General features: G+C 40.3%; 1 protein-coding gene across 26 annotated transcripts in view; it reads right to left on the reverse strand.

The window, feature by feature from the left end:
* Window positions 1–22,646, reverse strand: part of RASGRF2 (Ras protein specific guanine nucleotide releasing factor 2) — a 215,255-nt gene that overhangs the window by 114,241 nt on the left and 78,368 nt on the right. For 17 of the 26 annotated variants that reach the window (XM_070571504.1, XM_070571503.1, XM_070571493.1 and 14 more), the window contains exons 3-9: window positions 22,242–22,389; window positions 19,847–19,936; window positions 15,293–15,546; window positions 12,808–12,887; window positions 12,207–12,400; window positions 6,224–6,333; window positions 5,337–5,455 (exon numbers count right to left, since the gene is read on the reverse strand). In XM_070571504.1, coding sequence (XP_070427605.1) covers window positions 5,337–5,455; window positions 6,224–6,333; window positions 12,207–12,400; window positions 12,808–12,887; window positions 15,293–15,546; window positions 19,847–19,936; window positions 22,242–22,389 — 995 coding nt within the window. The remainder of the gene's footprint in view (window positions 1–5,336; window positions 5,456–6,223; window positions 6,334–12,206; window positions 12,401–12,807; window positions 12,888–15,292; window positions 15,547–19,846; window positions 19,937–22,241; window positions 22,390–22,646) is intronic. The other 9 variants (XM_070571516.1, XM_070571509.1, XM_070571514.1 and 6 more) reach the window with 1 other exon arrangement.

Here is a 22,646-nt window from a genome sequence, read left to right on the forward strand (position 1 = left end):
TACACAAATTATACAATTCAATGCAATTTAGTTAAGGAATATTTTTCAAGGGCAGCTATTTCAGGTTATATTTAAATTATGTGTGATAAAAATTCTTTGTGAATCTAAATGGAAAAGAAACCTTGTAAAGTCTATACCCAGAACATTCTTGCGAGTAAAGCTATCTTCCATTCAATCTGAGAAGCTCTTCCTAGACTTTATATAATTTCACCCTAATAATGACCTCCCTCTCCCCCCCAAAATAAATTCCAATCTAAGTGAAATAGCAAACCGAAAAGTACTAAAAGATTTTTCCAAATACCTTTGACTCTGACGTCTGAAATGCCCTGAGCCAGTAATATTTCTACTCTTTGTTTAACAACCACCCACCCCAAATGCAGCCTTACAAAGACTTATATCAGCCTCATAAGAACCATTAAATGCAGCCTCATAAGAACCATTAAATGCATATTCAACCCTTAAATATTAACAGTGGTCACCACTAAGAGATGAGATTGCAGGCAATCTGGTTTTCCTCTTCATACATTTTCTGGGTTTCCTGATTATTTTTTTTTAATGAGCACAGACTACTTCTATAAGTGGGAAAAAACACTACAGTTCTTCACGTACATAAAATAGTAAAACTATGATTGTGAGTCATAAAACGTTCACAATAACATATGAATGTTCCAAACAGCACCTACTTTTTAACAGAGATCTAAAGATGTGCAGGGGTAAGGGACCCAGGCCTCCATGCCCCAACTCCATCGGATTCCATCGATTTAGGTGAATGTTTAGGTGGGGCTGCCTGATAGGCAGAGCAGGGAAGTATTCGGGCCTCAAGAAGAGCAGGGAAGGAACCTTGGGGGAGGGTATGGAACGAGGGAACAAAGCTTGATCACTTAAGGGACTGACCGGCAAGAGGAGAGTAAATGAAGGAGGCGGGGTAGGTGGGAGCATACGGGTAAAGAGAGCAGGCAGCAAGGAATTAAATTTGAGAAGTAAAGAGAGATGGGGAAGCAGAAAGCAGAATGTTTAGAGAGGTAGATGAGCAAGTAATCGCTGCAAAAGGATTATACTCACGGGATTCACGGGACGGAATCAAAGCCAGAGGAGATCTTTCATGAGACCTAGCTCACCTCGGCATTTCAAAGAAGGGGAAACTTAGGCCTGAGAGGCTAAGCAGCTCTCCCAAGGTCACACCTAACTGAGTGGCATAACCAGGAGACTGACATGGATTCAGCAACATAAAAACTGACACTTGGAAAGGGAACGGATGGGAGAAGACAGTAAGCTCCAGCTTTGCCAGGGGTGGTCATGAGTCATCCAGGGAGATCTCTTAGGGTGGAGCAAAAGACTGGGGCTTAGGACAAATATCCTGGGGGACAGAATGATTTGCTAGTCATTTTCAGAAAGGCTATAACCAAGGTTATGAAAACTTGATATAATGTGTTCATTGTTAAGTGCTCCTAGCATTTAATGATTTTGTAAATCAGAAATTACAGAATACATAGCTCATATATTAGTAATTACTGTGAGTTTCAGCTTTGAGGTAAAAAAAAAAATGTTTCCTCGGCAACGATACACGAATACACTTAATCTATAATTGTTCATCTCATAGCCATCTATGACTATGTTGGAGACTGTGTGCATTAGGTATGTACAGAAATCCAAACATCTGAATTAAAAGTGAACAATTTTAACACCATTGGTTTATAAAACAATCATATCGGAAAAAACATAAGTGGATTTTTTTCACGTCATCTTATATTTGACGTGATGTTTCAACAAAACCTTGAGATTTGAAGATCCCTCTCTAGTTAATACAAATTAGAGAAATAATTAGAATTAAATTAGTAATTCTTCAGTGTCAGATCATTGCTATGATAAAGTCCTTCACATCTCTATATCAGCCTATCTAATAATTGGGGTCAACTTACGACAAAACTTCTGTTATTTCAATCCCTAAATTCCCACAGAGCGGCACTCAAGACCGGCTAATGCCCTTTTCCTTAATTCCACTCAGTAGTGGCAAAGGACAAAGAGCAGTTTCCAGGTTATTGGGTTAGGCATTCGAGAAGGTCTAACTATCGTAGCCCCATGGTAACAATGTCAGAGGGCACTGGTACATTGAAAGTATACGATTTTGACTCTGGGAATGACTAAGGTACCAGAGAAGTCCAAGTCTCAGACCCAATGCATTTCCCTCTGAATTCAGTCACCTTTGTTTAATTTTCCTATTTCACATTTCCACAAGACAGTTTTGACTATGCACAGTGGGTTTTGTGCAAAATGTCAAGAGCGCCTGTACCTTCTATTAAATATTCACATATATCTCATGTTATTGAATATAGAAACTTACTACAAAATTTGGATCTTGGTTTTTAAAGTATAACCTCACAGGCACTAGTCTAGAAGCTTCTGTGAGTATTAGCTCATTTAATCTTCACGACAATCCTAACAGATAGGTACTACTATTAATTCCAACTTAAGGAGAGGAAACTGAGGCAAAGAGAGGTTAAGTAAATTGCCCAGCATCACACAGCAAGGAAGCAGCGGAGACAGGATTTGACCTTCAGTGACAGGGCTGTGCTGTCTTCCTATTATTGCGTCAGACACTTAAACATTTGCTCAATAAACTTTGGACAGATTTTGAAAAATAAATGACAGCAGCAGACCACCACCATGATACAGGCTTTTGCGTCCTTCCCATCAACTGTTTGATAACTGGAATCAATTTACAATAAAACTTCTGTTATTTCAATCACTAAAATCCCATGGGTGGATATTCAAGACTGGCTGATGCCTCTATCCTGAAGAGCCTTTCAGATGACCTGGAAGACTTATTTTTTCTAGTCCTCAGAATAAAAATTCATTTCAGATTGAAACCACGCACATTTTTGTGTACATGCATGTGCACACATATGCCGAAACACACCTCATATCACCCCTGAAGTAAATAACACAGATACTAGCACACAACTAGAGATAAACTGTAGTCCATTTCATAGAAAAGAGAATCCCCAAAAGTTTAAAAGAATTAGAAAAAGAAAAAACACCTCCGTGGGTTTTAAAGCCCCTTAAGACTATTTAATAAAAGTGATCATAGGAGCGACCAGAGCAAAACCAGGCAAACTTCCCAAATCGTCTGTAATTGGATTACTGTCTACTTTCAGATCAAGCCTTGATTTTTTAAAACCACCTTTATTGAATAATTACTAAACAGACTAACTAAAGCAAACAATAGAGAAATATACTGCTGAAAGGCACATCATTATATCAACATCAATACCGTAATGACATCAGATGTATTAATAGCTGACAGAAGCAGTACAGAACAAGCAATAAAGAACTTCTGGACATGAAGAAAGGGAGAGGTGGCTCATGATTGTTCTCCTCTAGGTGTAATGAAATGTGACTTATTCATTAAATTCAACCTTAAAGCATTTTTCATTATCGACGTCTTTTCAAACGTAGATCAAAACAGTCTACGTTTGTAGAAATATATTAAACGTTTATGCATAATAATAGTTTTTAATCAAAAGTCCTTTTAGCAACTGAATACTAGTTAAAGAAACTTTTGTTGCCATTCTCATATATTATAAAGCTCAAGACAATTAGTATTTTTCAGTGAACTCCAAATACAAGAAAAATACAAAATAAGACACCTTACAATCAAAACTGCAATTCAACAAGTAATTCAATTTAATCCACTGCCCAGTTTCCAGGCATCTGTCATGGAAAGCAGCACACTAGGCAAGAGAGAATTCATAAACACTGCCCTTCAGAGTTACCATTACTGGGAGAGGCAGGCATGCACACGTGTACCGATAATACACAGAGGCTGAAATACAGGCACCAGGAGCAACGGGCCTTGGAAACGAGGAGGAAGGAAAATTCACTCTAACTGGAGGGAGGGTTGGGGGAAGATGAGGAGGAGATTTTAAAAGACTCCTTTGAGGTGTCTGACCTGAACCTGGTAGGACAAGCAGACCTTTCACAGGCACGAAAGAGATAGACAAGTGCATTCCTGGCCCCCAGGCTGGGGACAGCACACAAAAAGGCACAGAGGCAGGCAAGTGCCGGGAAGGCAGGAAGCCAATATGGTGACATATTCTGTGTGGAGGAATAGAGGGGGAATTAGGAAGGCCTGGCATTGTCAACACTATATTCCACTATTACTTAAAGAAAAATTAACATCGAAAGCCAAAAAGGAGAAAAGTTATCATTTCCTAAAATACACTTCCAAATTTTAACATATGTCTGATTTCTCTCCTTGTAAATAAATACTAGAAAATAGAACAGCATGTGTTAAATTTCTGAAGTACTCTGTGCAAAAATTAATGTGCACAGCACAAATAATGTCTTGTGTGATGAGGTAAGAAAATATTTTAAGCAGCACATTTTGGTAGGCAACAGAAACGAGAACATCTTCAAAGGAACTGGCACGTTATAAACAGAAACTGCATTAAAGGTTAATCCTAGTTCCAAATTTAAGTGCCACTCCTCACCAAGTTCAAACTTATAAATGTGGGCAATACATTGTCTCAGATCAATTCCAGGGGGCCTGCTCCCCCCACTCAGAGCACCAAGCACTTCAAAAGAGCTTGGGATGAGGTTTATTCATGCACTTTGGAAGGAGAGCCAAGGAGGAATTGGCACCGTTAGATAGGCTGTCGTTTCTCCAGCGTTTCCAGCACAAGTATCTTCAACTCTTCAAAAGCTTAATTTACTGGGTGATGCCCACAAAGCGCACCCCAACAACAAGATACCATCACCATTACCAAAGTGTGGCACACACTGAAGTGTGGTGGGGGTCGACTGCGAACCATTTCATCTGGCAACTGGAGTTACCAGTTGAATCAAATCATATCATGGGGGGCCGATCCAGAAGTGCTGATGAAAAATGGGAACAAAAGACAGCTGTTTTCACTTCGGACATTGTCCCCACTGCTATGTGAAAGGGCTTTGAGCAATGCAAGTTTCTCTTGGGCCTTTGCCTGGATGTCGTCACCACCTGGCACTGCCACTCCAATCGGCCAGACCGATCTGTCCTCCTTGGAGCTGTAGAGAACGTCCGGTCCACTGAGGAGGAGAGTCCAGTCAGAATGGAATTTACTGTCCCATTCGTGCTTTACTATTATTGTGTTGCTGTTTTTCATGGCCCCTGAAAAGAAACAGCACAAAGGTGGGCCTCAACCACAGCCTCAGACAAGGCCATGGGGATGTCCTGCATCGACAGCATCAATCACACAGCTAAATCAAGCCTGCTCCAAAACCCTGTCCTGGGTCTGCCAGTGAGAATGCGACAGTCACAGAGATCACTTAGATGATGGCTCCGCTGAGCAAGGGCTTACCTTGGCGGATGAAAGTTTGGCTGGTGTCCAGCAAAATATCACAGCCCTCAACGATCATTCTTTCTATGGCAAGGTTCTTCCTTATGTTTTCAGTGTCACTTACTTCATCGTGCATTACCCTGTCAGACACAACACAGACAGGATCACAGGAAGAGATATTTTCCATGGCCCTCTCAGGTAAGCAAAGAAGAGCTCCATCTGGGAAGCTCAGTTCTGAACTCGTATCCATCTAACTGGGGCTGTGGGAGAAGCCGACTGGACCTCCAGGCTTCAACAAGTCATGAGCCAAAGCAAGGCCAACGCTCATCACGATCCCAAATGGTAAGCGGGTCAGTGATCAGTGAGTATCCTGGGAACGCTGCTCGTAAACGCAACAGGAAAGCAACGTATTATTTCATGAACAGCTTCCTTCGTTGAAGTTAGGATGTCATTTCTTAGTGGTGGAGTAAATGAAAGAACTTTATACCATTTATCCCATATAAGCTATAGGAACACACATGTAAATAACTGTCTGAAACACTGAAAAGTCACCGACAAATCCAAAATATGCATTCTCTAGCTTCTTGCCAAAAACGAATACAAAAATGCAACTAAAAATCATTTTTCTATTATGCTGAAATAAATGTGAATATTTTCAAACTTAATCCAAAATACACCTAATCTCAATGACATAAATTTACATGCTATAAAAACATTTTCAAAGATATGTTTTTCTCTTGGTTAAAATTAATGAGCATGCTGATTCAGCACCATCTCAAGAGCTAGCACTCATGCAGGTGAATCTGGGAAGCTGGGCTGTGTCTTGCTTCTGTTCCCTGGACACACACATTACGTTTCCACAGAGACTAAGCAGCTGCTTTCCCCTTTATTATCAGTTCCCCACATACCTGGACAGTTCTTCTAATTTTGATTTAGCAAATTCCAGACTTTTCCTCTCCACATGCTCATGGGGCGTATGAGCGAGGAGTTCATGAAGTGTGATGATATACCTGGGGATCTGAATGCAAACAGAGGCCAGCGTGAGCAATTGGTCAGGATGAGTAACAGGGACATTCTCTCCTGTGCCGTTGTCACTTCCAGAAGCCCATCTCTAATCTTACAGCTTTTATTGTTTTACAAATATACACATTTTTAAATACATTTTAAATGAATGATGCTTCAAATTTTACACACTCACACAAATTTCACCAAGAACACACAAAAAGAGTCATCGAGTATTCTGTTACAAAGAAACAATTGCTTTTTTAGATTTTTTAATATAATCATACCTTTCTTAATCATAATTTTGAAAATTGGTTCATAGGGAAACAGATATAGATCTCATCAAATCACTTGAGTCTGTATTTTAGATATATTTGCTTGTTTACAAAAAAATTTTAAAAATTGACAGTTCTGCTGCTGCAATGTTCTCTTTAAGAATTAAAACTCGGGAGAAGATACATTCACTCTTATTACATTCCGATTCTACTTTACCTCAACTCATCCTTCTAGCAGTAAAAAGCATTGTTTAATTAGATTATTTACTTACACTTTTCTCTATGAACAGACTGTCTGAATTCCATGAAAAGCGGAAACTTCACCAACCATATGAAGGTTTTAATAGACCACAGTAGACATTTAACTCAAGTTATAGTGACTCAACACACTTATTTTTCACTGCTTTATAAACTAAACTATTTTAGAAAGCAGGAACAGTGGGTTTAATTTAATTTAATTTTACTTATTTATTTAATTTTTTTGAGGAAGATTAGCCCTGAGCTAACTGCTGCCAATCCTCCTCTTTTTGCCGAGGAGGACTGGCCCTGAGCTAACATCCGTGCCCATCTTCCTCTACTTTATATGTGGGACGCCTACCACAGCATGGCTTGCCAAGAGGTGCCATGTTCACACCTGGGATCTGAACCATCGAACCCTGGGCCACGGAAGCATGTGAACTTAACCGCTGCACCCCCAGGCGGCCCCTAATTTTAATAATAACATTCACGAACAACAGCTACCATAACGCTGCCCGCTTTGGGTCAGATCAGAGCTCGAGGTTTGCATGTGCATTCAATCCTCCAGTAACATAAAGATTATTTCTCCATTTTACAGACAAGAAAACAAAGTGGGAAGAGGTTTGGTAAATTGCGCAAGGTGGCCTCATAGCAAATGGCAGAGCCAGCCATGAGCCCTCCTCTGACCAGCACACGAGCCCATGGGGTCTCTTCTGCCGGGACTAGGGTCTCAGCACTTGAAAGAACCTCTGAGAATGAAGAAGGTAAAATAGCTTCCCAGGGCCCTGTGGGTAGCTCCTTCCATTCTGTCCTGAGGTGTTGGCAGCTCTATCCATGGATCTGTTTTTGCTCTTGTGCAGGTGGTGGCCTTCACTGGGCTATGTACTAACATTTACTGAGTGCCCACATTTATGCATAGGTACAGAGGGCAGTGCCCTCAGCACAGACATCAATCTGCAGCTCACCCCCTGGGATCACGTCCAAGGGAACGTCATCAAGTCAAGGTTTCAGAAGTGCAGACTCCCTAGTTACAGGAGGGTGGGGCACGGGAGACTCCTCCCTCTGAAGGACAAGTGGAGGAGGCTTTCTGCCTCTCCATCCCATGAACTTCTCACTAAAACAGCCTGGAGGGCTGTTCCACTTCGCAGAAGTCTCCTGAGATAAGTACATTTTCAAATATCCCTTTTGCACAATGCCCCCGATCCGTAATAGCTTGCCTCTTAAGTTAGCAGTTCTACGAGACAATCAAGGCGATTAACAGCAAATGCACTCAATTTTTCATAACAAAGTGGGCAGGAGTGGGAGAGCTTGGCTATGTATAATGCACTGAAACTCCACAAAACTAAGTTTAGTCAATAGCTTCATGATCCTCCCCCATTAAGGAAATCTACTTTAGCGAGCTCCTTGGCTCAATTCAAGTGGATGGATTTGAAATTCAGTAACTGGCCCTTCCTACTTTCTGGTGGAGGAACAAACAAGCCTGAAACTGCCAAAAAGCAGGCAAAGGACGTTCTGCAGAGAAGTGGATCATTCTCCAAAGAGCTCATCTGTATATTTAGGAGCTGATTATAAATCTCTTCCTCAAAAAAACAAGAATCATAGTAAGTACTGTCTAGATGACTCATAATTCTGCTTTCAATTATGGAACAATACTTGTCACTTGATAGTCATTAATTAGCGAGCAGTAAATAAGTCGCTAGGGCAGCAAGTGGCTACTTTCTGGAGAACATCTAACAGCGCTGTTCTTGTCAGAAGCAGATTTCATCATTGGCTTGCCTATGGACTTAAGAGCAGCTGAAGCCGATTTAAACAATACTAGCCAAGCCACTGTCTTTGCTAAATAAAAATTATGTTAATGACTACAGTATTTTCCATAACAAATTTCTTGGCAACACTTGGACTTACTTGTCTGATAGTTCAACGGGGGACAAATTTACTACATCATTCAAATTCTACAAATCCTCCATGTTTCCATAGCCCAAAACAGTCCATTAAGAGCAGTAATCGACTTACTCAACAAAGGGCCCAGAAAGAGGTAGAATATAATGCTTTTCTCCTCTGCACAGACACAGGCTAAAAGTTGCCAATCACCTCTCCTCCTCCCTCTGCCTCACACCAACCTCTGTCCCCATATCTTGGCTCAAGAAAAAGTCTGTGCAGAGGCCCCTTGATGGGATGAACTTGGGTCACCTCTTCCATTGTTGTCCTACAGCAGAAAAGTACAGTGCCCCAGTCTCATCCTGTGGTGTCCAGCCTACACCGGAACAAGGCAGAAGTACCGAAGTACCACTGCTCACGCCATGTATGCAGGGAAGAAGATAGAGCTGGACCACCTGAGGGAGAAAACACCTTCAGGACTATTTCACCTCATTTGTGAAAGGACCAAAAGGGAAAAAGAAGGATAGAATGAATCTAGTAAGAAAAAACCTTCAAGCTTCTCTAATGGATGATTTCCCCGAATTGTTCCATAGGGTCACCCCTAGGGAAAAGGCAGGAGGGAGAGACACCAAGTGAACAAGGCAGAGGAGAGACACCAAGGACAATGTGGCCCTTGGGCAGCAAACTGATGATTTTCCCCCTTGGTTTGTTCAAAATCGTTATGGGAAAGCAAAGAAGAAAGAGCACAACTCAGTGCTCTTTCAATTTGCACATTTCTTATAGTTGAACCAATTATAGCTAAATTGTTTAAGTTTGAGGCTTTTCCCAGAGCAATGTCTCTCGTAAGCTGAGGCCTTTGGCTACCCTGGTCTGGAAGAAGCCAAAGAATCTCAACATCTGACCCTTCAGCTAAATTCTAGGGCTTGGGGCCAGCACAGTCTTGGGGGCAGGGATGGTCCTAGGCTAACACCAGGCTGCTTGCACCACCATGCAGTTAACCACCCCAAACTTTCAGAACCTGTCTGTCCCCTGGGAGCAGAGAGAGCTAGAGCTCTGGGGGATAACTAGAGCTCAGCTGCCTCAGTTTCGAGAGTAAGAAACAGAGATTTAGACTGGTTCAGTTATCTCCCCCAATGGTATGACTGAGGGGTGAGCAAGACATCCAGGTCTCCTAAAGATTCCAGGTCCAACAGTCTTTTCTGACGTTATTCTATTCTAACTCCTTGGGGTTAATCAAAATGCCATGTCATTGTTATCGGACTTAAACTCAGGGGAGGGAGCGGAGGGGAGGGAGAGAGCATCTCAGCATTTGTAGGAAGTCCGAAGGCCTTTGCAAAGCCCTATACTCTACAGTTTGGACACCTCAGCTAAAGTGCAAGTGTGTTCTGCCACTTTAAAACACTGAGAGAATCAGAGCAAGGAGAAGTGAACAGACATGAAGAAGACATTAATGGGCTGTTAGAAAGGGAGCAAGCTACCTCTCTGATCGCTCCATGAGTCTTTCACAATTCTACCTTTAAATTTTCACCTGAGTTGGGGCTGCTGAACAGAAACAATTTAGGGTATTTAATCAAAACATAGAGGTAACTGCCAAAGATTCAAATTTGTTTCACTGTAAATAAAAAATTACAATTCTGCATACGGTTAAAAAATAAAAGCAAATTATTTTTTTTTCTTTCAAGTTTTTCTTGTGAAATATTTCCTCAGAGAGGCAAAGAGTTCAAACAATTTAGTTCCATGAAAAAAACACAATAACATTATAAAGTTTCACTATACTTAAGTTGTTTCAAATATATCCTTTTGGTTTTTAAAAATCTTACTAAACTTCTATGGTGACTCCCACGATTTCAAGCAGGATTGACAAACTTTAAGACAAACAGTTACAAACCACAGCAACATTTCTCTCTGAGGCTAGAAAATGATCAGCCGGGCTCAGAGACGCCTGTTCAGAAACTCTCCACAGAAACCCTAACACTCATGACTAGGAGAATAGGCTCCCCACAGGACAATCTGGGGGCCTGGCCAGAAGCTCCGTAAACTCCACCACGAGAACATTCAATGCCTTCCCACAAGAACAGAATCAACACTTTTCAAAGGAGCAGGACACTCAATTCACATTTTGGCCTCTGTAGTTCTCACTCAAGAGCTCTTAACGGTAAAGCCCCAAATGTAGAAAGAACCTAAGTGGTGGTGGATGTGATCCAGTTCACACAGAAGTTGAAATATAACGATGTCTACCTGAAATTTATATAATGTTATAAACCAACATTACCTCAATAAAAAATAAATAAATAAAAATTTTTAAAAACTATTCTGAGTTATAGCATTTTGCTGTAATCAGATTGCTTTCTTTCTGTGAAAGAATTTGTTCGCTCCAAGGGGCTGATGGAATGCACTCTGTAAATGCCCAGGTGTAGAAGATGTTTATTAGAATGCTAGCTGTATATGTGAACAAGTAGAGTATTATTTCATTAAAGATGTGTTCGCCACTCTGTGGTGCACGGAGTGCACTATGTATGTCACATGTATAAAATACGTTTCCACAGTGATAGAATTCTGATGCATCTCTGCAGCATGATTTCAGGGTTACGACGTGTTCGTCATATGTGCTCTGTTTCATAAAATCAGTAAAGACCCATGTAAAACAAAAAGAGATGAGAGAAAGAACACAAGGGTACTTGACCCACTGGGTTGCTCTAATCCCAAAGTGATTATCAGAACAAGCCCCAGCCTCACTGCAGCAACCTGACCAGGGGCCAAGAGTCCCCAGGTGCAGCCAGTGCCTCTGGCTCCTAAGTCCCCACAGCCACTGTGACCGGAAGGTCCTCCTTTTGCTCCAGAGCTCCAGCCAAGGGAGACTGAGCAGCAATCACAGCAGGGCAGGAGGGCGGGAAGGGAAACAAAGCCCTTCCCAGCAGTCACTCCTCTCCCCAGGAACCTTTTATGCAACCAGCACACACTGGAACATTTGCACAACATCCTATTTCTGTAAACCTAATAATATTTTTAAACATGCTGGAGGAGGAGACTCCATGGAAGAAGTCTGTGTGGAATCTCTCTGTAAAGAGAAAATTGTGCTGCTTTTCAAAAAAAATCGTTCTTAATTTAACTGTCTAAAAAATACCTAGTTTTCTTAGATATACAGTGATGCACTGCATAAATACGTTTCAGTCAACAATGGACCACATATATGACAAGGGTCCCATAAGATTAGTACCATACAGCCTAGGTGTGTATTAGGCTACACCATCTAGGTTTGTGTAAGTACACTCTATGATGTTCGCACAATGATGAAATCACCTAATGACGCATGCCTACTAGACAGAGAACATGTGACCTAAGTTTATTTATCTCAGGGTCAAGCTCAAGGTGACAAGACGATACATATGTGCCATAATTCCTCACAGGGGATACTTGCACATCTCACTCTGGCCACACTGGGTATCAGTAACACCAAGTTGGAATCAATGACTTAGAAAATGCAGCCCAGATGACTCACCTGAAACATTGGATAGGTCAAGAACGTTTCCAGCATCCTCCCCTCACAGGCAGGGTTGGCTTCATACTGTTTTAAGAGTTTGTCAAAATCTCTATTTTGCTTACAATTGGCAAGCACTTGGAGGCTGTACTGGTGATTGCGCACAAATTCTTGATAAATGTTCAGCATGGGGAGCAAAATATCAAACAGATCAGCTGGAAAGAGGAAGTAAACATGACAGTTTCTCTTGGTACTCGGTAAAGTACCTAAGGCCTGGGGAAAGACTGTTCACTCAACAGGAATGGCAGAGGGTGGCTCCCAGGACCAGGTGTCATGCATGCACGGGGCCTCAGTCCGGACACCTAAATGACTGATCTCATAGAATGCACCCTGGGGCGGAGCCTGACTCCAGCCCCAAATGAACCAGGACAGGCCACGGGAAAGGCAAGTCCTGAGGCAGGGCCCAAAGGGCAAAGAGACAGATTTTCAGTGGCTAAGGGAGTTCACAGGTCAAAAGGAAGGGAAATTCAGACAGCTTTGGTCAGGCAAAGCTGTGATGTTATTTTACTCTAATTGTAGCCATATTAAGAGAAAATCCTATATCTCTGAAGCAGGCACTTACCTAAAATTAAAGTAGGCCAGTTTGCTATCCTTGCTTTCAGTCCTTGATGAAATATTTCATGAAGAAACATGATTGTTTCACTATAAAAAATGGAAGAATCATATAATTTAGCCACTATAAAGTGTCTATTTTGTTAAAGAAGTACACTGAGTCCTTAAAGTCTTAATAAATACATGATATACATGTCTCCTAGGGCCTCCAAAGTATACACCCAATAACGACATGAATTATATTAGCCCCCATAAAGCAATGTATCTTTCAGACCACCTCAAAAACTCAAAGAAAATTCTGAGCTAAGCTTCAAATATTGGAAGACAGTAAGGACCAAATCATTGTCATATAACCGTCTTTACTAATTTATAATAAAAATAGCTTTCTATGGTTAGAATATAGCACTTCAAGTGATAACAATAAAATAGTTATGATTTCTTTTCTCTTCAAATTTGATTCAAGATGATAACTCAGGGAGAGGTCTCTCTTTCACTAAAATGAGTTTTGACAGAAGGAGAGAGAGGGAAAAAATTCATAGCAAAGATTTGACAGAACTACTGTAACTGCTCCTAAGACACCCAAGACAGAAATGTAAAAGAATCTTCTGAAAAGGATGGAGCCCACACAGAGATACCAAAATGAGAACTACGCATAATTTAGGGATCCAAACTCCTAAAAGGGTCAAGAAGTGCAGTTACTAATGCCAAAATATCTTTTGCTTTCTCTCACTAGAATTAACCTACTAAAATGAGCCTTTGAAGGCTTTTCTGAACTTACACATTGACACAACCAAATACAGAATTATTTATGTCAGTGAAATACTTTGGTTTGTCATAACTCAAATTTCATTACAAGAAACATCAAGGAGAAGTCCCTACTATTTCCAAATGGTCCATGAAACAAAAGAGACACTGGTTGGAGACGGTAATTTGTTTTTCTTTTATAGGATTTTAACTAAGCAGTTAAAATTGTTCAAGGATTTTAACCAAATCTACTTTGATAGATATCATACATTACTCTTTCAATCTCCATTTCACCCTCCTTCTAGGTAGAGAGGCTGGAGAGCTAAAACTGCATTTCCCAGACTCCCTTGCAGATAGGGCTCCAGATGTAAACTCAGTTCCACCACAAGATGTGCTTGGTAAGACACAGGAGGCGGAAACAGAGACCATCTTCCCGCTGCTGAAAGTCAGTGGTGGAGACGCGAGTGTTCTAGGGGCAGTTTCAGTCCCCAGCCTTGGCATTCTAGTTTCTTGGTACCAGCTTCATGGATCTGAGAGGCAGACGTGGCAATGGTGGTGGCAGTAGTTTTCTAACCTCTGGATCACATCCATGGTGCTGTGCCCTTGAACTCAATGGTCAAGGAGATGCTCCCTGACTTCATTCCTCCAGCCCTTCCAAAGGACCCTGTAAGCAGTGAATTCCCTCCACTCCATGGAAATATCACCAAAATGCTAGCTGTATAGACTGAGGATCAAGAGTACCCCACATGTCCCTTAGGATGTCTCACACACTGGAGTGGTGTCCTTGCCAACTTATGTCGGGAAATCTCCCTCCCACCATGGAGCAATTCATTAAAAAACAGAATGCTCTTTAGATATTAATAAGGAAAGATGTCCAGGATATATTAAGTGGAAAAAGCAAGTATACGTTAAAGTACATTGCCTTTTATGTAACAAGGGGAGAAATAAGGCTCAGAATTCATATTTGATTGGATCTACATCAAGAAACACTGGAAGGATATATAAGAAACTATTGAAAATGGTTACATATACAAAGTGGGAAAATGGGGTGGGCAGAGACAGCAAAGAGTGAGACTTCTGTCATTTGATGTTTTCATGTTATTTTGACTTTTCAATGATGTAAATGTATTATCTACTCAAAGACTATAAATAACTAACCTCTTAAGTGAAACACCCAAGCACTCCCTTTCCCCCTCTTCTCACCTTCCTTTATTTTTTCCACAGCACTCATCACCATATAACATACTACCTGCTTGACTCACTCACTGTTTATTATCTGTCTTCTCACATCAAAATTTAAGTTCCATGAAGGCAGGGATTTTCTGCTTTGTTCACTGATGAATCCTCAGCATTAAGGACACCATAAATATCCATCGAGCAAATAAGTTTACTAGAGATTCTCAGGCCCTCTGTTAGGTTTTGCTCTACCTAATGTACTTCTGTATAAATTACATGGAAAGACCCCTTAATCAGTACATTTTCCTCAGTTTTTGAGGGAGATTACCTTCCCCAACACACACAATGACAAGAAAATATATGTCAAATAGAGAAGAAAACCAGAAAACTAGATTCTAAGACTCAAGATAAAGATATGCAAATTTGGACTAATGAAATACAAATGATAGCTTTCAATATCATAAACTCATAAAGATGAATTTATGATACCGATTCTTTTAAGAATAAAGTAAAAATTCTCTTAAGAAATTCAAATGGATTTTTCACATGGCTCTTTGATTTATGCCGAAACAGACCTGTTGAGAAAAATACTGCTGACGTCGTCGTGGCTGATGGGGGGCTTCTTGGAGCTGGCCGCCATCCGCAGGGGCCGGAGGAAGCCATTTACCAGGATGTACAGCTGGTGGACGTACTCTGACTCGGCCTCAACCATGGTGAATACAATCTGGTTTCTCTTCCTCATACTTTCAGCATGAGGAGAACAAATGTAATCCTGCACAATGGTCTTCCACTTCCTTCTACACAACCATCCTCGCATGAAGCTCTGAACCTATCAACAACAAACACAACATCAAAAACTGAAAAAGAATCTCAGGGAGCTGTGAGACTGGCTTTCTTGAGCCTATCAATAAGGGCGTCCATCCTGTGCCATATAATACACTACTCTTTCCTTGGTGCACTAATGGTCCCACCACTAGGATAAATAATGGCAAGCTTCTTCCAGATAGCAGACAAAAGATGATTTCAAATATAATATTTTTTCTCAAGTTCACTAATTTCTTCCATAAGCTTAAGCTCTTTAGGCCTGCCTATATGGATACCAGAATATAATAACATTACATATTTACTTATTAACATTTGAAAAAAGAAAGAAATTGAAGGTTTATTCTTTAACACTATAAAAAAAAATTTAACTGTGGTTAAAAAAAAGACATACCATAAAATTTACTACCTTGTTCAGTAGTGTTGAGTATATTCACACTGCTGTATAACAGATCTCCAGACCTTTTCATCTAGAAAACTGAAACTTTATACCCATCAAACAACAACGCTCCCTCTCCCTCTTCGCTCGGCCCCTGGTAAACACCATTCTACTTTCTGTTCTGTGAATTGGACTACTTTAGATACCTCATATCGGGAGAATCATACAGTATTTGTCTTTTTTGTGACTATCTGATTTCACTTAGCATAATGTCCTCAAGGTTCATCCATGTTGTAGCATGTGCCAGGATTTTCCTCCTTTTTAAGGCTGAATAATATTCCACTGAGTATATATACCACATTTTGTTTATTCATTCATCTGTCAATGCACATTTGGGTTGCTTCCACCTCTGGCTATTGTGAATAATGCTGTAATGAACATGGGAGTGCAAATATCTCATCAAGATCCAGCTTTCAATTCTTTTGGATATGTCCCCAGACGTAGGACTGTTGGGTCATATGGTAGTTCTATTTCTAATTTTTTGAAGGACCTCCATACTGTTTTCCATAGCAGCTGCGCTATTTTACAGTCCCACCAATGACGCACAACACTTCCAATTTCTCTACATCCTCACCAACACATTATTCTCCGACAGCAGCCATCCTAATGGGTGTGAGATGATATTGCAGTGTGGTTTTGATCTGTATTTCTCTGATGCTTAGTGATGTTGAGCATCTTTTCATGTGTATATGATTTCTTCAAAGATGATATACAAATGGCCATTTCCCCATTATATGGAGAAATATCTATTCAAGTCCTTTGCCCATTTTTAATCAAGTGATTTGATTTTTTGTTGTTGATGAGGGTTTTTTTAAGCTTAAAAAATAAGTACTAGAGGGGCTGGCCCCGTGGCCGAGTGGTTAAGTTCACGCGTTCCGCTGCAGGTGGCCCAGTGTTTCGTTGGTTCGAATCCTGGGCGCGGACATGGCACTGCTCATCGGGCCACGCTGAGGCAGCGCCCCACATGCCACAACTAGAAGGACCCACAATGAAGAAGATACAACTATGTACCGGGGGGCTTTGGGGAGAAAAAGGAAAAAATAAAATCTTTAAAAAAAATTAAAAATAAAAAAAATAAGTACTAGAAATTTGCTCATCTAACCTTTTCCTTTTACAGATGAGTAAACTAAATTTCACAGTAAGCCACACAGCTAGGAAAGAAACTGCAACCAGACCTGGTGCTCTTTCATCTGTCTTTTGCCAACTGTAAGGATTCTCTTTCCTAGCCACATAGGCAAAACACACATCAACAGTTTGCCACGGTGATTATTTAGTGAAAAGAAACATGAAATATGTTAAAAATCAATTTTGTAGAAAAAAGATAGCCTCTCAAATTGATCTGAATTCCCTAGGTATGATTTGAAAAATAACAGGCAAACCTGACAAAGTGCACTGGCCTAGGTGTTTTAGCCAACAGATATTTACCGAATATCTTTTAAAGGCCCAGGTACAAGCTAGGTGCTCATCAGACAGGTATATGTCATAATCCTTAACCCAAAGGCTCTGCCACTAACTTGATGGGTGACCTTGAATTCTGGTCCTGCATTTCCTCATCTATAAAATAATTGACAAAAAAAAAAATCTGAAGTCCTTTCTAAATATAAGAAAAATTAGGGGCTGGCCCAGCGGCATAGTGAATAGGTTCGCACACCACTCCACTTTGGTGGCCTGGGGTTCAAAGTTTGGGATCCTGGGTGTAGACCTAGCACACTAGTCAAGCCATGCTGTGGTGGCATCCCACATAAGAAAGAGGAAGATTGGCACAGATGTTGGCTCAGTGACAATCTTCCTCAAGCAAAAAAAAAAAGGAAGATTGGCAACAGATGTTAGCTCAGGGCCAATATTCCTCACACACACACAAAATTATATGATAATTTATTAGTATTTCTTATATCTAAGTGGCAGATTCAGCAATGAAGCAGGTTGCAAATTCATATACAACTAAAAGCATTAAATCACTGTCAAATCCTTTTTTAGTATCGTTGTCTATTTAACACACTCTTACACTTTTTATTTTTTTCTATACTATTTCACCCATATGGTCAAAATTATCATGCATTTAAACAACTACTCTTCTTTTGCACTGTTTAAAATTCTCTCACTATCTACTGATGCTGTCAGCATACTACCAATTTTCATACAGGCATTCATATAGCTGCCATACATCAAACAATAAAAATTAACCTCATTTTAGTAGAATTATGTGGAGCTATTATATGCACATTATTTGGAGAAATCTAATGAGAAATTCCTATGAATTATAACCAATTTCAATTTTTGACCTCTTAAAAGTTAAAAAATTATGTGGATGTTTGCTAAGCTCAGAATAGAGAAACTAATTTGTTTGTAAACACCCCTTTCCACACAGACATTAGTTTGATTTGGTGATAGAAAGGACAATAGAGTTAATTTCAAAACCTATTTAATAAGTTCAAAAATAGATTAAAAAAAATTTACTTCTACTAAAAAATAAGAAGGTAGATGGGCCTGCCCTGGTGGCCTAGTGGTTACATTTGGCATGCTCTGCTTTGGTGGCCCAGGTTGGTTCCCAGGGGCAGACCTACACCACTTGTCTGTCAGTGGCCATGCTGTGACGGCAGCTCACATACAACAAGAGGAAGATTGGCAAAAGATGTTAGCTTAGGGTGAATCTTCCTCAGCAAAAGAAAAGAAGAAGAAGGTATAAAATGTAAAAAAGTATTTCGTTTATCATTAGTCTTCCATTTAACAGACATATTTTCAAAAATCAACTTAATTGAATTTTATGTTAAATAAAACCTTTCCACTTACTTGGGCAAGGATTACCTGCTAAGAAATAGCTGGTTCACTTATTTACTAATAGACCAGTTTCTACAACAGGACTGACAACTGTATTTTACTAATATCTTTGTTTTTATGCAACTGCATACTATTAAAAAAAAGGCAATAGCATTAATCTTGTAACACATTAACATAAATGAAATTCCATTTAAAAAATTTTAAATTCTTAAGAAGGGAATGGTGTTATTTTCCTTTTTTTTTCTTGAAAACTGAGAACATTGCAACTTAGTCCTAAGAATAATTTCTATTCAAATTCTGAGGAATATTTAGTTAAAGTTTTGTTACAACTAAAGAGGAATAATTATTTAGCATAGAAGAACAGGAATAAGAAAAAATTAAAAAGAAAGACTTGAAGATGTATAGCCAAGAAATGTTCTTTAACTGTGAAGCTTTACACATAATGTTAATAAAACTGAGTGCTTTACACAGGACGAGATTACGGAATTAAAACCTAGAGGACACAACTCAAACACGGTAGACTGGAGTGATGCCAGTGTCTGGTTAATTGCAAAAATTGTATAATTATAAATGACAATAAGATGGAAGGATCTGCTGATTATGTAGATGTTAAACAAGACAGAAAAAACAATAATAAACCAAAAATCTGAGCAGATGGATTGATTTACTCAATCTTCTCACATGTTCAAAAAAAATCTTTTCCAAATAAGCACTCAAGATAAAAGCTAAAAGAAACATTTTTGAAATGTAATTAAAAAGATACTCCCCCAAAATATGCAAGCAGAACAAAATTAGGAGGTTCAACAGCACTTAGCTAACCCAACCGGAGAACACTATTGTATTAATGACCGGTTCTGGCATCCTTCCCACACAGTCCAAAAGGAGATCCCCAGAACTGGAAAGAAATCTCAGGCTGAAACTTTTCCAGAGAAGTAGCCACGTCTGGTCACTCTGAAGGGTGAGTCTGGGGCCATTAGAACAGAAACACCAAGCTTCTTCTCAGCTCAGGGACAGGTTAGCAAAGACATCACTACAGAACACGCAACTGGTCCCCACGCTCCCTCAGAGCCAGAAACCCCCGGTGTCCTACCTTTTTAATCTTCTTGATGTCTGGATCCTCATCTTCTTGATTGCTTTGGTAAGGTCTCATCCGTTCCTTGGTTTTATTAAGAGCGATAATCTATAACACAAAATTGGTCCATTTCATGATTTGGGAAATACTGGATTATGGCCACAACCCATACGAAGTTATGCTTATAAGGTAGCTTATGAGATGCTCAGGAACATTCACCTTTCATGTACCCCCTCTTCCCTGGGTGCTGAGGTAGGGGAAGCATGAACTTCACCCCAAGCCTACTTTGTTATGTTACTAACAAAGTGCTTATAAGAAGTGACCGTGGAAAGTGTGAACTGCAATCTGGGTTAGGAGAAATGTTAGCCGAAAATTCAGCCCTGACAGCCAGTGATGACCAGGCCAAGGCCTTCTCAGGAGCTCAGTGACATGCCAACCATATTGCCCAAAGTCAGCTCCCTGTAACGTCCTGTGGTCTCCAAATACAGTGACACTCAGCTCAAAGCTCTTGCTTCCCATAATCCACCTGTGGCCTTCCAAGTATGCACAGTACAGCTGACTCGCAGGTCTCCTCGGGAAAATGGTAACTGCAAAGGGAACCTCAGAGCCCTGGGGCTGGTCCAAGCCAGCCAAGAAAAGGGAAAAGGTAACAAGGATTGAAACAGCCTGGAACCTCTTTATGTCTCCAGCTCAGTTCTGTGACCTGTGAAGGGCAACTCAAGACCAGGCAGACTCTCAACCACACTTAGTAAAAAAATTCTCTAGACTGCCGCTCAACGGCAGGCTCTCACCAAAGTAAGAACCTACACAGATTTACCAAGAAGCAGACACTCGAGAAGTTAAGAGATCATAATCGCCCCCTATGACCTGTCTCTACATTTTGTCCCCAACACGAAATCCACTGCTCTGCCATTCTCTGGCAGGGAACAGGGACATAAAAGGAATGGGAAATAAATTATGGCTCCTGTCAAGCGGCCACACAAGACATACCTGCTACTGACAGTTTTTAGCTGCAATCTATATTCAGCCTAAAATAGAACATAGTGAAGACAGAGAAGCACACATAAAGAAACACTGGGGAATGTCGCTTGGTGCTGAGTTTTTCTCATGGAGTAAATGCCAACCTCTTTCACTTAGCAGACAAGCATCTGCTCTAGCTTACTGTGGCAAAGAAAGAACACAATAATTTTGTTTTAAATTACAGTGCCTGATACAGTCTTTTAAAATGCAGGTTTGTTAAGTTTTCTGTTGTTGTTTTCACTATATCAAATTTCAGGCTTGAATTGGGAAGTTAACAACTCTAATGATATGGTGAACACGGTCTGCAACTTATCATCACCACAGAAGCAATCAGACCCCATTTGGGCTTGTACCCAGGCTCTGTCCTCTGGAGGTGATGCACAGAGGCTGCAGGAGGTAAAACCCCTCACAGGATTCACAGAATATGTCTTAGAGGAAGGTGTGAGGAAATGAAGAGGAAACTGTTGTCCAGTAACACTCAAAGTGACAAGGAAGTTACCAAGGCTGAGGAGACTGAATTGCTCTGTCAACAAGGATACAATTAGTAGCAGGTTTCATTCTGTGCTATTCTTCTCTTTGAAGCTAAGATGCTAAGGCATCTCTAGTGAGAGAGAGGGGGAAAATCTTGCTTTCTACGTTCCTCTTCAATTCCTCAGTTCTTGACTACCTCCTATGAGGAATGACAGGACAGCAAGGAACGGTTCACTCAGGTTTCTGTGTATAAACACAGGCACTTTGGAGACGGAGAGAACTCAGGCCCACCACCACGGCCGCGCACTCCATGGCCACCTTCTCCTCTCCCTTGGCATCAATCTCACTTGTCTGGAGAGGCAGGCCTGAGAAGCTCACATTCAATGGGTGGGGGAGAAGTGGAGGAAGGCAGGAATCCCAACTTCATGAAAAAATGCATCCTAGCAAATATCTTATACTTCAACCCAAACATGTTTTTCAAAATTCTAGAGTGGAAAAGGTTGGACTCCTTAGGTCTAGAAAAAGTAAAGTTTTTCTGAATTCATGTTTAGTTCTTCCTTAGCTGTCATTTTGAAATTTAATTGCATCTATGACAAACTCACAATTATCATTATTACAAGAGTCAATCTGAAAACAGTTAAATATTATAGTCATCTCCTGAAAATTTGATCAAATGAAGGACATCAGGGGCACAAATATTTAAAAAATAGCATATTATCCTAGCATTTTGTTGTAGCACATTTACCTAATCCTAACATAGACATTAGATTCATTTCTAATGGAGATCAGTAGCCCAGCCATGTACATGTTGATGGCAGAGGAACTAAGTTTGAGATTAAAATTTTGCCCTGATAGGCTTGGGTAATCATGAGATGACAGTAAATGTGAAACAATGAGAAGGAATCTATCAACTGGGAAATACCTCTGATTTAAGCCTTTCGATTTCTGTATCTTGATCTTCAAGTTGGTGCCGGAGTTGGTTAGCTGCAACTTTTTCTGTCTCTACGATCTGAACTAGATGAATGTACTTCTGCATTAACACTTCCCTCTCAATCAATATGTCTGCATAACTTAAGAGAAAATTACACAGTTAGTCATTGATATATTGTTCTACTACAGTTCCATATAGAACAGCATATGCTACATTTAAAAAAGAAGCCAGGAACATAGCTCATTTGGCTAACTCTATTTCATACAAACATTAACTTTTGGCTGACATTTGGCATCCTTTAACTTTACAGAATTTGAATCATTATCCCTTTACATATCCTTTACTAAGACTTCGTTTAATGACGGCTGCCACCCACAATTTTATCATATAAGTGAG

The sequence above is a fragment of the Equus przewalskii genome, chromosome 13 (genome assembly GCF_037783145.1).
Source record: "Equus przewalskii isolate Varuska chromosome 13, EquPr2, whole genome shotgun sequence".
Lineage (NCBI taxonomy): Eukaryota > Metazoa > Chordata > Mammalia > Perissodactyla > Equidae > Equus > Equus przewalskii.